Source organism: Manduca sexta, chromosome 28 (genome assembly GCF_014839805.1).
Source record: "Manduca sexta isolate Smith_Timp_Sample1 chromosome 28, JHU_Msex_v1.0, whole genome shotgun sequence".
NCBI lineage: Eukaryota > Metazoa > Arthropoda > Insecta > Lepidoptera > Sphingidae > Manduca > Manduca sexta.
The window spans coordinates 17,215,253-17,232,924 of NC_051142.1; the positions used below are offsets into that span (position 1 = coordinate 17,215,253).

General features: G+C 36.3%; 1 protein-coding gene and 1 long non-coding RNA gene across 2 annotated transcripts in view; both read left to right on the forward strand.

Moving 5' to 3' along the window:
• Positions 1–403: 403 nt before the first annotated feature.
• LOC115456248 (sphingolipid delta(4)-desaturase DES1) overlaps positions 404–17,672 on the forward strand; it is a 28,236-nt gene continuing 10,967 nt past the window's right edge. The window contains exons 1-2 of the mRNA XM_030185235.2: positions 404–689; positions 16,221–16,397. Of these exons, the coding sequence (XP_030041095.1) occupies positions 608–689; positions 16,221–16,397 (259 nt within the window). The 5' untranslated portion in view covers positions 404–607. The remainder of the gene's footprint in view (positions 690–16,220; positions 16,398–17,672) is intronic.
• On the forward strand, positions 9,025–10,044 carry LOC119191055. The gene is made up of 2 exons (XR_005113360.1): positions 9,025–9,123; positions 9,352–10,044. It is a non-coding gene; the product is annotated as an uncharacterized LOC119191055 (long non-coding RNA).

Below are 17,672 nucleotides of genomic sequence, written 5' to 3' on the forward strand. Positions count from 1 at the left end.
ATTGGTGGAGTTTGAAAAAATACGAAATAAAAAGAATTCCTCATCGAAGCTGTATATTGTGCTTCCGATGTATGCCAAATCTTAAAAATCGATATGAGACAGATTTTTGCAATGTGACCCAGACCTCACTTGTCCGTTAAATAGACGCGGTCCATTATACTTTGACGAAAGGACAGAATAACGCACAAGGCGCGTCCCTTAAACTGTTTTGTCTAAGTAGGTAACGTATCTATTTTAAATTATTGTTGCATTATTTTTTAAGCAATTACAATCCTTTTTTCATTAAATCCAGAGGTGGTGCGCGTGCAAGTGGCGCGGCACAAAATAAAAGCTTGTAATAATATTTAATCTATGACTCATACCTATTAATCGTTCCGTATCTGTCACTGTCTCCGGTCTCCAACGTCAATAGCAGTTTTGCTCCTTGCTCAAATTCATTCTCAATTCATTCTTGTGATTGAAAAGAAGCAAGCTGCTTGTTTGCCGAAAAGATTGTAATAATTTGTAAAATAGGCAACGGTCTTCTCGTAACGGCTGTTCGCCATTACATATTAATATTATTACAGTGTGACTTTTATAACATGTTCTAATTTGATAGTGTACAAATATGGGTGCAAAAGTGTCTAGAACCGATTTCGAGTGGGTTTACACAGAGGAGCCACACGCGAGTCGCCGGAAGATCATCCTAGGTATGTTATTCGTTTATTACGTCATGTATTCACATATAGCAACGATAACCGAGTTTTATGGGGTTTGGGAATAATGCAATAACACAAGGCTAATGTCAAAGCGGAGTTTCACTTACACAGTGCAGTAAAAAAAAGAAACTGATACTGTCGGTCTCACTAGTTTACGCCCCGTTGATTCCAAATTTAAATCGCGAAAGAATCATATAAAAGAAAACTAAAATTTTATGTACACTTACAAAGCATTTAATCAACTATTATAATGTAACAAATAGATGTGCTACTAGTTTTTCATCACTCTTCGCCCATTTAACTACATTATTTATATAATATGTGATTTTTTCTCACACTTTAAACTTGTCTTATTTGCATCTTATTTAAATGAAGTCAGGGAAATTGAAATACACAGCTAACTAGTTTGATTTATCAAATTTATTGAATATATTTTCTATTCATATAGGATTTTTTATAATATTGTTATGAACTAAAAATAATATCTAAAAAAATCGCACAGAAGCGAATTACTGGGAAAAAGTGGTATATATGTTATCCAGAACATAGTCTACTAGTTTCTCCTGCATTGACTCCTAACATATATTTTTTTACTAACTTTTCCACTTATAATATTAATAATTGAAGTTTAGAACTGACCCCTGAGACATTCATATATTGAGACTTCTTCTTTGAATTAATTTGTCTATGACATCATTATAAGTTATTGTTACCAACCGTTAAGTAGTCAAATTAGATGATAGTAGTATGAATAGTGAACTAATTGGATGATTAATATGTAACTATGACTGATTGGAATGCTATAATTTGGGTGTTGCACAATGTATGTACAGTCAAAAGTAGCTCAACCAGATAAAATTTCAAAGCTCTTCTACATATTTATTATAATCAAAATATACTTTAATCTCCATCTAAAATAATTTAATACCCATGAAGATTATTTTAGTGAATAAACAACAATTTTTGATAAAGTAACAAAATTTAAAGGTGATTTAAATTTCGATTTTTTTAGCTACTTTTGTGGCTGTACAGTAAAATATATTTGCAAAAAAATCTCAATATATATCAATGTAATTATGTTGATTATATTTAATGAAAGTAAATAGCAATGCAAAAATCTTCTTTAAACAGTTTATGATATATTTATGTATATGATCTCTTTTATGCCACTGTCTATCTTCTCATCTACAGCTTTGTCTATTCCTGGTCTTTGTAAAGTAGCGATATGCAAATACTCTTCATCTGTTTCAGCAATGTTGTAGCTATTTACTAAGGTTTATGAGACCTAGCATCTCATGTTCCAAGTGCAGTGTAGTGCCTGCTTTTTTATTCAAAATGTTAAACACTTGTGTAACAGTGTGGACTTATATCATTCTCATATAATAAGGCTTTTGCCTTCTTTAAATAATATAAAAAATCTGAATTTGATCAAACATTTTGTAAGGACTCATACTGATACACCTAGTCTGGTATTGTGAATGAACCTCCACCACCTAGACAAATTCTGACTATAATGGCCAATCACAACAGAGATCAGCCAGATGTGCAGGAGATATAGTGCACAAGTGTGTGCGTAATACACAGCTGCACTCTTTTTTCCTTCACACATATGTAGTATCATGAGACAGCAATCTGACATGACCGGTGGTGATCAGGCACAGGACCAACGAGCTTGACATGCTTTTCGAGGCATGGGAACATCACACCGCCGCATGAGTATTTTTTAAAATTGAAAAACCCAGTCAGTCCATTCCAATCCAGCACGGGATTCGAACACAAGATCTCAGTGCGGTAGTCGTGCTGGCACAGTGTACCCTATACGCATTACAACTTCGCCTCCTTCACCTTACTCGGGAGTAAAGTACAAACAAGATAACCCTTTTCCACAACAACAAATTCTAAATCCCAATTCCCACAATGTCTCTTAGTGATAGCCCACATTAACAATTAATTATTAAGACTAATCAATTTGATCGTCCATTTGTCATATTGTAATCGTGTTCCGAGAAACTTTGCCGTACATACCTACCTGGCTATTGGATTAGATAAAAAAAAAATATAGAGCTGTTTAAATCCATGGTAATCTATCCAACACATGTACAAACATTGATGATTAGTTTGTTGATTGGGCAATTGTTAAGCTCAGTGCCGCCTGCGCTTCGTAGAACAAAAATAGTCATAACAATTTACTATCTATGCATTTATCAAGGCTAAGATCAGGTTAGGGTAAGATCATATAATGCAAAAATATCACGAAAATATAGTAATTTTTAGTTAAAGCAACATAGACGGTGACGCCGTTTCTTTTTACCCAACCCTATATACCGCAGCTGATGCTACGACCAAGAACAAGTATGCTCTATGCAAACCAAAAAGGTGGATTTTGCTCTTCTTAACACTGGTTGGAAATACTAGCTTTAAAACCATTATTAGAAGAAAGTCTGAACTTATACTGCGAATGTCCGATATTTTCTTAGGTTTTGAATTTTCGAGAGATATTATCACCTACTTTTAAGCTTACACAGAGAGAATTGAAAGATAATTAAATTATCACTGAAGTAGCATTAATAATAACCAGTTTGATATATAAAATGTCCGTACCACTTAAATATTTCTGGAGAAAAAAAATATTCTCGAGACTCCTCTCATCACATCCAAAAATCGTCCGCAATTAGTTGACTTTACCTTGCATATTGTTACATCTGTACGAACGCAAACTTTTTCAAAAAACGGAGGAAAGTGTGTTAAACACTTTCAATTTTATAAATAAAAACAATAATTCAACTACCTTTGTTTTTGTTAACGTAAATATATTTACAATAGTGTTTTTAGTAACGGTAACTCCGTGGTCGTAATGATATCTTTTATCAACGGTCTTGAGAAATGAGAAATCGTTTTACTAAAATATGAGTAATGTTCTTGGTGTTCTACTCAGTCATAATTGCTGAGTAATGTTTGACTCTCATTTACCAAAATTTTATATATTAATCTGATGTTCTTGGAATCACTTCTCGAAATCCGGTTGAGAAACTCTCACCAACCTAAGATTATTTTAAATTCTTTTGAATGACGAGGCAAGCTTGCGTTCGCCTGACGGTAAGCGATACAACCCCCCATAAACAGTAGAAACACCACCTAACACCTTGAATTACAAAGTTTTGTTTGGTATTCCACTGCGCTCGCCATACTAAGACATCGTTGGTCCTATGTCTAATCGGTGTCCGGTCATATCTGATTGCCGTCTCGAGATGTGTGATTATGAGAGTGAAGGAACAGAGAGTTCATCTGCATATTGCGCACTATAATAATTACCTGGCTATTCTCCGCTGAGATTGGCTGCATTGGCCGAAATTCATTTAGGAGGGTTTCATTCATGGTATCATTACTCCATCTTCTTTGACAGTTATAATAACTATTCAAAAGTGGTTAAACCATGACTGGTTTATCGATTGGTAATAAATTAGTAATGTCCACCGACATTTAACCACGCGAGCACTCGTGACTAACGGAAAGTGAAAAAATATTTTAAGAATTGTATGATTACCTATCTATTCCAACCCTAATAATGATAATATCTCATAGCAACGTCTATTTTATCGGAACATTATTTTTAAACAGATGCCACGTTATGTAGAGTTAATAAAAATTTCACCACATTTAAGCGTCTAATCACCATTATAATCAAGCTAAGGTATATTTGAAGTTTAAACGTGATAACCTCTACAACCGTTCTACTTTGTTCTTCTCTGATGTTGAGAATTCTTTTACTAATAGTAAGCTACGTTATCCCAGTGTTCAATAAGCTAAGTCTAGGCTAGCAAGTTCTTACAATAGTATATTGCGCAAGAACATCCAGAGGTGGTCCTAGGTGGGAGTAGGAAGGGCGAGCAAACGTCTTAGCCTACCCGTACGGCTTACGTGAAAAAGCCTTTCGCTAATGAGTCTTCGCGTAGTGCTGGCCTTTAGTAGAATTCAGCGACCTTTTTTTGCTACCTCCAGCCCCTCTCCCTAGAGAAAATAACTAGATGCGTCAATTATTACGGCTATACTTTAATATATATCTATACATAGAACTTGCCGCAAGTCTCGAAAGTTTATAAATTTGTAAAAGTCAGGTTGTCATGATTGTTTACACGAAAAAAAACTGCCCGTAGAAGCCTACTTCTGCAATTTTCGTCCCGCTTCACGCTGTAGAAACAGACTATTATTTTAATATCTAATTAAATGGATCACCCCTTTGTTATTTTACTATCTCGGGAAATGCCAGTGTTAATTCTTTTTATTTGAAGCAATTATTACGTCGCTATCTTATTCTATGATTAGCCGAGATAAGCCGTCATGTTATATTATGTGTTTGTCATCGCGTTTCGGCCCGACCTTGGAAGTCGTTTGACCGCCAAGCGTTAGTTTAATGGTCTAATTCAGTACTAAAAGATGTAACAGGTTATGTAATATTATTCCAGACATAATTCGTCAATATTACTGGTAAGTCTCGCATCTGTGAGAATCTGCCTGGGTAGGTACCACCGCAATGTCTATTTCTGCCGCCAAGAAGCAGTGTGTAGCCACTGTTGTGGTCCGGTTTGAAGGACATTGTAGCCAGTGTAAATACTGGACTTATAAGACTTAACATCTCAGGATGCTGAGCGCAGTCGTATACCAAACAATACTTTGTAATTCAAGGTGTTGGATGGTGATTCTACTGTTTATGGGCGGTCGTGTCGCTTACCATCAGGCGAACGGCAAGCTCGTCTAGTCATTCAAAGCAATAAAAAAAATATTCAAGTATTTTTTGACCCCAGTATGCCACACCATGCTGTATATTTGCAAGCACCGAGAAGTCGCGAGTTATATCAAATTTCTGGCATTTTCCAAGAGAGTTTTGCGACACTCATAATCTTAATTGCAATCGCTCGGACGAAGAAATTAATCGCGCGATTAAAATTCTCGCAGTGTAATGATAGCGCGAACACCATCTATGACGTTCAACAAAGGTTCGTAAGTTCAAATTTCAATAGCAAATTCGTAATTGACAACATTCCATTTTTCCAACATACATTGACATTTCTTATTTAATGACAATGACAGTGTATTAGTTTTTTAAATAAATAGCAAGATGGGCAAAGAAAACTACTTGCTTCAACCGTATGGATTACGTCATGAAGCATTTTTCGGTTTCTAATTTTTTCTTCGAAATTAAGTGTAAAAAAAATATTCGAACTCAGATTACAAAAATGAAGAAACGGTATTTTTTTGTTTTAGGCGCGTTCAGATTTTGTAATGTTGTCAATTCGCATTGTATGTGTGATACAGTTCGCAATTAAGACAACGTGATGGTACTTTTTTCCTTATTTATTGCAATTCGGCATTATATTGGTCAAGTTTAATATTGTTACTTATATACTGTGTAGTGTGTACATAATCTTTTCGTTAAGTGATTTACAACGAATAGCAATAATTTTATCATTATTTTGAGGATTAATATATACTAAAATTAAAAGGAGGAAAAGTTTGCGAGTTTGTAGGCGTTAATCTCTAAAACTACTAAGCCGATTTTAAAAATTCTTTCAATAGTGGAAAGCTAAATGACTCCTGAGTTTTATCTTATCCCGGAAAAATATGTATCATGGAAAACATTCACGCGGGTGGCTCATCGGCCTAAAGGTAGACATTTATACTTAAAATAAATATAAAATGTCTAAGCGACTTAATTAAGCGGACCCTTTCTTTTAATTTTATCCGTGGTGTTTTATAACTAGCTTCTCTAGTTGTAAACGTCCCTATCCTTAAGGTTCAAATGCCTCATTAAATCATTATTTTGTCACCCGCATTACTATGGAGGGAAGTGGACAATATTTTCAACTCCTCCCTATCTTTCTATTTGATTAATTTCGTTGCGGGATAACAAACATATTAGTTTTCCCTGAGACTCGCCGAGCTTCACCGCTCGGTGTCATAAAATGCGTGCCACTGCTGATCCTGGCTCACAGGAGTTGTAGTGGTGGGTGTGAGGGCGGGAAAGTCTCGTATGCGACTTAATTGGAGGAATTAAATAAAAAAAAAAACAAATTGTTCCCCCTTTTGCAACACTTTCATTGATACTCCGCTCCTACTGTCCATAGTGTGATATTATATAGCCTAAAGCCCATTTATCGAGGAAGAAGACTTTTTCAATTCCAACCGGTAGTTCCTGAGATTAACACATTCAAACAAACCAACTCATGCATGCATGAGAGTATTTAATTGTATATTTAATAAAATTAAATATATAATTAAATACTCTCATGCACCCTTTACTTATCATAAGTGCAAATATGTTCGCCTACGTGATGAATAAAGCATTTTTTTATTTTTTAAATACAATAACGTGACTAAATCCGCGATAATAAGCTTAGGATTAAGCTCGGACAACGTAATATCTCTTTACTGCGGCAATAAGAAGTTCGCGTTACTAAGTCGGTTTGTCTGTTTCCTTCTCGTGATAACAGGCTGATTTGCGGAAATTCCACCCGAAGCGATGCGCTATCGAATCATAAAACGTACGTGCAGTAATAAAATAACTATCACAACACTTATAAAACATTTGTTGTTAATATGAATCAGCACGAAATTACTAGATAAAAATTGATTTACATTTTGTAAGTAATTATATTACACCTAATTGTCTTATCTTAAGAGCTTGGTTATTTTTAATATTTTTTTATAATCAAGTTTTCTGTTGCGCCTGCGCGTTTATTTTACTGTCAAACCGTTGATTTTTCGTGGCAACCCCGCATTTAAACGTTGCCACATTTCAAAAGAAAGTACTATTTGCTTATATTAATATGGTATAGCTAGACATTCCCGCTTTGAAATCAGTGAGTAATATAAACCAGTCAAAGACCTATTTTTAGACATGACTCAAAACTAACATGTTTATACTTTATAGTGCTCACTTGAAATTTTAAAGAGGGTCGTATAATAACCTAATCTCATTGTTGAGTAAAACCTTAAGGCAGTGGTTCCTAACCTGGGGGTAATTACCCCCGCAGGGGGTAAAACGGAGATTCTAAGGGGGTAACACGGGATGGCACGAAATAGTATTAAAATAGCAATAAACAAAATAATAGTACGGTAAACGGTAGCACGGCGCTCTCATGCGCGCGGCTGATGGCGACGGCGGCGGGTGAGCTGCGGTGTGGGGGAGGGGTGAAGCATGACTAGCGGCGGGCCGGACAGGCGGCGATGTTCATTTTGTTTACCTAAGCTTAGGAAGAACACGCATTTTATTTGTTCCGCCGCGCATTGCAGAAATCGTATTTTTGAATTGTTTAAATTCAAAGGTAAGCAGTGTTTGTTAATATCGTCACGTTAATATTGTCACGAGTGATTTGTTTACGTAGGTATGTATTAGTTGATTTTTGTTTTAGGTACCTACAGGTGTTTTTGACATGGCTTCTACTTCATCTGGCAAAAAGCGCACTTATAAAGAAGCATTTCTACAATGGGGTTTCACAAGCATCGTAGACAAAAATATAGAAAAGCCTCAGTGTGTTTTATGTAATAAAGTGCTTAATCCAGAAAGCATGAAACCGAGCAAATTAAAAGAACATTTTGCTAAAGTTCACAAGGAGTTCGCAGATAAAAATATAGATTTTTTAAGAAAAGGAGAGGATTCTGAAGTCTTCCCGCATGGATTCTACAGGCAATATACAGAAAGCAAATGAATCATGCCTTCAAGCTTCATACAAAATTGCTTATCGCATCGCACGTAATAAAAACCACACACTATAGGAGAGGACCTCATCAAACCTTGCTTGTTAGATGCAGTAGCACTTGTTATTGGTGAGCAACATGTAGCTAAGATTAAACAAATCTCACTCTCAAACACTACTATTCAAAGTCGCATATGTGAAATGAGTGCCGATATTCTAGCAACCGTTATTTCTGAAATAAAGGATAGTCCTATGTTTGCGCTGCAGTTGGACGAGTCCACAGATGTTGCTTCGTGTTCACAATTATTGGTGTTTACACGATACATTAAAGATGATGATGTAAAGGAGGAATATTTGTTCTGCAAGTCTTTGCCTACTACTACTCGCGGCGAAGACGTATTTCAAACGCTAAAAGAGTTTATAGAGGAAAATGGCCTAGACTGGTTAAAGCTGATTGGTACTTGTACAGACGGGGCGCCTTCCATGATGGGCATCCGTTCTGGTTTTCAGGCACTCGTGAAGCAAGTTGCTCCTCAAGTTTTCGGCTATCATTGCTTGATACACCGTTACGCTTTGGCTGTGAAAACGCTTCCACCAGATTTGCTAAACACGTTGAGTGACATAGTAAAATTGTTAATCATATTCGAGGCAGCGCCACTAACTCAAGATTATTCAAAGTTTTGTGCGATGAAGTTGGTGCTACATTTAATGCTCTTTTGTACCATACAGAGGTACGTTGGTTATCAAGAGGCAAAGTTCTAAGTAGGGTTTACGAATTACGAGAAGAAATTGGATTGTTTTTTGAAAACCAGAGAACACAAAAAGAAAAAGAATATTATGCAAAAATTAAAGACCAAACATTTATTCTAAAAATGGCGTACCTTGCTGATTTTTTCACTGAAATTAATAGTCTCAATATTTCACTGCAAGGAAATGAAACGAATATTTTGACGTTGCAGGATAAAATCGCAAGTTTTTTGCGCAAATTGGAACTTTACCAACGCAGAGTTCAAGCTGGTGATGTGTCAATGTTTACACAGCTAAGTGAGCAATTAGCAAATAATAATACATACAATAAATATAAACAAGAGAAAATCACGTTTGAAAATTCCGTGGTTCAACATTTAACTGCCGTGATAGACTCACTGCAGCAATATTTTCCGAACATGGACAGTCGTGAGTCCTACTCCTGGATTTTAAGACCATTTTCTACTTGCGTCGATATTTTCAAGGACGAAGATGTGTCAGCGAAAGTAGAGTTTCTCGGGCTGCGTGAGAATAACTCATTGAAAGTTGATTTTCAAAATGATAAACTAAGCACATTTTGGCGAAAAGCAGCTGCAGAATATCCCATTATAGCTGACAGAGCTTTAAAAATGTTGATTCCATTTGCTACAACTTACAGATGTGAAACTGGTTTCTCAACTCTTGTTACATTAAAAACAAAAGCCAGAAACCGTCTGAATGTTGAGCATGACATGAGATGCGCGTTGAGTGAAACCGAACCTAATATTGTCAAACTTGCGAATGCAAAGCAATTTCAACCTTCACACTAGTTAACTCCAAGATTTACATATTACTTTACTTGACTAGTTACCTAAACGTGCAATTTCTTAGAATTTAGTTAGATAATAAACATATTTTCGTTCGAATTTGTGTGGTTTTAATTATTTTAAATTGGCTAGGGGTAAACTCAATTCCCATACTTGTTCACAGGGGTAGTGACATTGAAAAGGTTAGGAACCACTGCCTTAAGGTGACACTTAAAGTATGGAACTATTTTATAAACCAAGCTTAAGCTTGTCATTTAACGGCTTGTTTTCAGCTGAGTTGGGGCTGTAAGGTCTAGATTTAATTAACAAAACTTGAGCTGCCATTTAAGCGCCCGTTGTCACATGTCGTGAGTCGGCGCTGCTCAATAAACAAAACTAAGCTGTCAAATCCGTCCTATGCTGTGACTTAAGATATCATTTAAGATGTTGCTAATATATGTTTATTAAATAGCTACGACATTAAGATGCTGACTATAACTTGACGTCTTGGTTGATATCGCACTTGAGAGCGTTATTGAGTAGCATCTATTACTATGACACTTAGTATTTTTTTTAATATCGGATCCCGCAGTCACCATCGAGGGAAACCTGCGAACGGTATACTGGTTTTCCCAGCTTAGCGACTGCAGGGCCCTGAAAGAGAGTTGGAAGAAGATAGTTGAGAAGGAGAAGGGACCATCTTAGGATGGACGGAGGGGAAGGGGCCAGGGAATGTTCGCGAGCCTTTATAGGCCTCAATGTGAATTTGGCAATCATGAGGTATACACATTTCATTATGTGCCTAGGGCCGCGACATAATGTCCCCGCGTGCATGGGCGTGCATTTGGTGTGGAGGTCGAGCGCACTAGAATAGTCTCGGGGGGGTCTTAGTCTAGTTGTCTATGGGAGGTAGCGAGCTCATATACCAGCCATCTGTGGTCTACTGACAGGTTGTATCGCGGGAAACTGAAACACTGTTTTAATTTGGCGAAGCCGCGAGCAACACCACCTAGTATTTAATATAGATTTTTTGCTTTCACTAATTATCATCTATCTGCGAATGATTAGATAAAAATGTCTACATTAAGATTCATTAGTGTAATTATGATTTCGGTATCGTATAAATAACATCTGCAAAACAATTTGCAGAAAGAAAAGCAGAAAGGTATGCAATTTATTTGACTAAACTGTTGATTAAATTATATATAATATTAGCCCTGGGCACGGGCCTCCTCTACTACTGAGAGGGATTGGGCCTTAGTCCATCACACTGGCCTAGTGCGGATTGACTTCACACACCAAATTCCTATAGAGAACTTCTCAGATATGCAGATTCCTCACGATGTTTTCCTTCACCTTTTTTAAGAAAATTCAGAGGTGTGTCTCTGGGATTTGAACCTGCGGAAATTCTTCTCGGCAGTTCGTTCTACAACCAACTAGGCTATCGCCGCTATAAATTATATTATTAAAAAAACTATGCCCTATTTAGGTAGAAGGTTATTACCCTTTTAAAAGTCGATAAAGGCCAAACTCGTGTGTAAAAACAGTTTTTATTTGAGATAAGTCCACTGACCCTTCTTTTTAAAAATGTTGGTTAGGCCGCTCGCGGTCCCGATGTCTTAAGGACCGATTCCGTAGCATAAAACTGACTTTATACTGAGTGTTGTATAGTCAACCACAAACATAGTTTCAACCGGATTGTTTTATGTTGTCTTCGTATAAACTATTTTTTAAATACTTTTATAGTGTACAATTTATACAATAAGTACTTCGATTTTTTTTAAATATTGTTGCTCATGCTCTGGTGGCTTATAAACAGAATCACAATTAAATAAGTGTCTATAACTATAATATATGTGTAGATTTTAAGGAAACATTGTTAACTCCGTTAGCAATCCTTCACTAATAAATAAATAATACTGTCTTCAGATTGGTGCTGTAAAATTACACGTTATTCGCTACATTTCTCGCTGTGGTCTATTTCAGAATCGCACCTTAATGCATCTAATTGTTCTAAGTATTGCAATAGGTCGTGAATTGACTAACTGGCAACTAGCATGATTCTAATTAATGAGAATTGTTAGAATTGATCTGTTCTATGAACTCGTAACTGTGTGCGTAGAGTTTTATACAAATAAAATAAAATTAAGTAATTGAATTTAACATTGTGTACATTGTCAACATGATTTAGGCCAGTGTGGAGGGCTAACCGCCATATTTAATAAACGATTTCAATTACTTTCTTCGATGTATGTCAAAAATGGACCAATCAGAGCAAAGCTTTTTTGACATGCTTACAGATGACTCGTTTGATTGGTTCATTCTCGGAATCGAATTGAAGATTGAGATTGGGATCGTTTATTGAAAAGACGTTAACTTTCGTTGTTAGTATAAATAAATAATTTTGTAGAATAGCAATAGTATAGAATATATCTATGTATACAGCCTCGTGGCGTAGTCGTTTACGATACGACTGCTGTGCTGAGGTCTTGTGTTCGATCCTCGGGTTGGGCAAAGGAATATTGCGTTTTTCTATTCAATATCAGTCCTGAGTACGGAATTTGATTCCGATATTGCGATGATAACCTGTATCATATCATGGAACGGAATACGCACGGCTGATAGTGGGTGCACTGGTTTCGCCTCTGCCTATCCCTTCGCGGATAAAAAGCATGAGTGTGCGTGTGTGTATGTATTATAGTTGAAGAGATTGATTCTTAAAACGCGTTAATCTTTGAAACTACTACGCTGACTGAAAAGTCTTTAACTAATAAAAAGCTAAGTTATTCCTAAGGCCTATTAACTTAGCATCCCAGTAAGGGTTATAACGCGGACGAAGCCGCAAGCTAAAGCCAGTGTGTCAAGGTGATCTCATCCAGGGTTTTCCATATATTTACTGATATTAAATGATTAATTGTTTCGTTATCAACGAAATAAACACGATAGATATTGTATTACGTGACAGATAACACGTATAGTCCATTGAAAAGTTACATTTGGGGTTGCGTTTTTTAGAGGACGCAATTTTATTTTTTAAAAGTGTAGGGGGGGTCAGTGTAAAGCTAAAACCAAGTTTGTGGGGTCGCCACCCTTGTCCCACGGCCGCCATCTTGGGTTGAAATGGTTTTACGATGTATCTCTTAAACTATTTATCTGACAAAAAAATTATAAACATTTTTGTTGCAAATTAAATTCTCTACAACTTTGGTCCAGTAACTTTTGTCGTAGAACTATAAATAAAAAGTTATAAGCAAAAATGTTAAGCAATTGCTTCATCTGTCCCAAAGCGATTCAGGATCCAAGTAATTCGCGTACAAGCCGACAACCGCGGGTTTTGTTGTACGTATTATGAACCTTATAAACACACGTTCTGATGACGTTGCAATGGACATTGCTTAACATTGAATTTCTTAACATTTTCGCTTATAACTTTTTTTATTTATAGTTCTACGACAAAAGTTACTAGACCAAAGTTGTAGAGAATTTAATTTGCAACAAAAAATGTTTATAATTTTTTTTTGTCAGATAAATAGTTTAAGAGATACATCGTAAAAACCATTTCAACCCAAGATGGCGGCCGTGGGACAAGGGTGGCGACCCCACAAACTTGGTTTTAGCTTTACACTGACCCCCCCTACACTTCTAAAAAAAAAAATTGCGTCCTCTAAAAAACGCAAGGTAAGGCCTAAAAAATGTAACATTTCAATGGACTAGTAATGGAATATTGCCGTAAACAGTCAATCATAGTTAAACCAATGATGTGTCCTTACTTGGCAAAATATTAAACCAATGATGTGTCCTTACTTGGCACAATATTAAACCAATAATGTGTCCTTACTTGGCAAAATATGAAACCAATGATGTGTCCTTACTTGGCAAAATATTAAACCAATGATGTGTCCTCACTTGGAAAAATATTAAACCAATGATGTGTCCTTACTTGGCAAAATATTAAGCCAATGATGTGTCCTTACTTGGCACAATATTAAACCAATGATGTGTCCTTACCTGGCAAAATATTAAAAACCAATGATGTGTCCTTACTTGGCAAAATATTCTAATGACATTAATTTGGGTGCTGAGATGTTAAGTTAAAAAGGAAATTTAAAGAATTTTGTTTTGGTAGCTCCTTGCTAAATACAATATAATAATAATATCAGCCGTGAATTATATACTGTCCCACTGCTGGGCACGGACGTCCTCTGTTACTGGGGAGTTAGGCGTTAGTCCACAAAGCGGGCCTGATGCGGATTGATAAACTTTACACACCTTCTAAATTCTTATAGAGAAATTCTAAAGTATGTAGGTTTCCTCACGATGTTTTCCTTCATCGTTAAAGCAGGCGATAATTCACAAAGAATACACACATGATTGTAGAAATTCAGAGATGTGTTTTGAACCTGCGGACATTCGTCTCGATTCATTAACTTACAATCAGGTGCAGTGCGCTCACGTTGCCTTCCTCTTATACAAATTTACAATTATCTAAGATTTAATGTACTACTAAAGGTTGTTGATATTATATTAATCGTAAAACGAGAATATGTCAGTAAAATTTTAACCTAATCCATTTAGCGGAACCTATTTGATAAAAATGTTTAGGTATAAATATTTAAATATTTTTATCAAATAGGTTTTTATTTTCGGATCATAAGCGACATAAGTTAACCTGACTAATACTTAAAAAACGCGACACTAACAATATGGACACATATTCGAACGAATATTTGCTTCTATAATTTTCCGCTGCGGTTGTTGCGGTAAACACCCTATATTCATAAGTTGTACAGTACGGCCGCTTGATCATGGCCGACGAAGTTGTCACGATTGCCGATGAAGCTATCATAAAGGGTGTGCGACGAGCGAGCTATAATCTCGCGGTAAAGATAGCATCGGTTTTACTTACAGCTCGATGTTTGTGATACAAGTTAAACAGTTAGTTTTCAAAGTTTAGCGCGTCGCGGCAATTTTCAATCAACTCTGCCGCGAGCCGGTGTCGTCTTCTCAAAAAACCATGGTATATAGGTTATCCATCAACGAGCAATACTGGCGAGCCAACATAAAGGTCATGGTCGCTCTTCGAACATACTCTTTAGGGCACTAGCGGATGACTGAAGTTACAGGCAGCCGGTATTGTGACTAATTTTATAACGGCCTCACTGTATTTTAGTATGGGATAAGGTATTAAGATTAATCGTATATATGGTATATAAATATTACGTAATCACTTAGAGGTTACAACTCATTGCAGGAAACCGATGATAAAATATCAGCGGATAATGTTGCCGCATGCCGCGTAAAATTTGCTGAATTGATCTAGATTACAAACTGATAAATATGTATGAGTAATGTTTTTTATCGATGTCATGTCTGTAGTATGGAGTGCTGATATGATTCTCTCCGGTCATGTCGGATTGCCGTCTCATCGGACTATGAAAGTAAAGGAACAGAAGATATAGGAACATTGTATTAATAGATAAAGACTGCGTAGATGTAAGACATGAAAGTGAAGGAATGAACAGTGCATCTGTGTATTGCGCACACACTTGTGCTCTATAATATCTCCTGCTTACCTGGCTGATCTCCGTTAAGATTGGCTGCCGTTGCCGAAATTCGGCTAGGAAATTCAGTCATACATAATCCCTAAGCCTTTATTCTAGAAGTTACCCGTATTTCTTTTGTTTATTTATTTACAAAATATATAATTTTACTGTTTTCGAAATGGTACGGGTAATATAGAACGCTCCTAAAAGGTTGTCATGGAAATCTTTAGGGAAAGTCTATGTTCAGCATTGGACTTCAAAGGGCTGAAGAAAGGTGTTCAAGTTGAAAAATAGCGGATTCTGTTTTATACATGCGAAATGAAGCATGTAAATTCGATGAGAATTTTGCTATACGAGTAAAATTGTATATTAAGTTAGGACGAAATGTGGGAGCGTTAGTTGCGACTTTGTCCTTAGCATATGATAATTGTATATTTTATAGCAACCTATTCAACAAGTTTACAAAGTTAAGCAGGAAGGAATCATCGTGTTCACGTTGGAGACATGCAATCTTTCACTGCGGAAACAAAACCCAAAACATTGCAAAATTTAAAAACTCTCTGTCTTAATGATTTCTTATGTTTACGCAAATGTTAGACATTAAAATTAAACTACTTTTTTGGGCGGTATTTCAGTCCCCCCGTGACCATGAACGCTGGAAAGTCTTCGAAACGTCGGGAGAAAACCAAAATATAAAAAACCGCGATAAAATCCGAAAAGTAGTTTAATTTTAAAATCTCTCTCTTGTTACAGAAAAATACCCTCAAATCAAGAAGCTGTTCGGATACGACCCTCTGTTCAAATGGGTGGTGACGGCTATGGTGCTGACGCAGTTTATCATGATGCCGATTGTGCAGCATCTCAGCTGGCCGGCGACGCTGGTCGTGGCGTACTGCTTCGGCGGCGTTATCAACCACTCGCTTATGTTGGGTGAGTAGTTATTACTTGTTGTATAACTTAGGAGCTAGTTCGCATTCATAAAGTGCTACGATTGGGTATAAACTGTAATACCTCTACTACACTATTGGCGAAGTTGCCATGTTAACTTAGCTAGTTCGCATTCATAAAGAGCCACGGTTGGACATTAACTATAAAACCTCCACTACACTATTGGTGAAGCTGCCACGTTAGTGACGAAGCGTCCATATAACCAGATTTCCGCCGGCTTCCGGTCATGTAGAATTTCTGTAGAATGTAATTGTCATCAGAACGAATTGCAGATCGCATTTATGAACATTAATACCTATATGTTGTGACGGGTTACCTTTCGGAAAATTTTGAGAGAGAAGAAGAAGGTTACATGAAGCGAATTGAAGTGCCCATCGATTTTTTCGCGAAGAACGTGCCCCTGCCGGCCGCCCGCGGTTCTCCGATGGCCCGTATTAGTCCCCTCTTACGACAGTCCAGGGATGCCACGGAATTCTTCAAACGCCCCTAATCCACAAAGCTCGTCAAACTGACACCTGCGGTACTAAGTATCCTAAGTTATGATATGCAATAATCTTGTTTTAACCGGATCCGAATAGGGTAGAAAAACATTCCCGACACAAAAGTATCACTGCAGTTTTTCGGGAGAAAAAAAATAGCTATATGTTAATCGAAAACTTGGACATTTTTATGCCACTATTAACAAATATCGAAAATATTTCTACTATCAAAACCACAAACAAATAACATAAACAAGGTTAGGTTTCTAACGCATTAAGTTGACAAAACCTTGAATATAATTAAAATGATTAAACCTACAACTCGCACGCGATAAAATGATAATACATCGATAAATTCGATAGGGATGCAATATAATCATCTGGATGGACAATAATGTTAAAGATTATACACACGTGACAAACATGATATGTTGTGTTAGAAAGGAAAACAAAAAAATACACAATTAAGCAAAATCATCGTGTGATATCTACAGCGTCGTTATCAGAATTCGTAAATCCATATCATGATTATATTTTGCAAGAGCAATTAATTACTTTATTTTTTTCATTGTATGATTATTTTTTTATACACCTTATGTGATCTTTACTTGATTTTTTTTTTGATGCAAAATTGTTCTATGAGCATTGCCTATTCACTCATGATCTGTTACTAGATATTGTAACATTTATATTAAAAAATATTCCTTTTTAACATTTATTTTTCTGTCGTACAAAATATTTATGAATTATACATATAAAAAGTAGCGTTCTTCTCTCT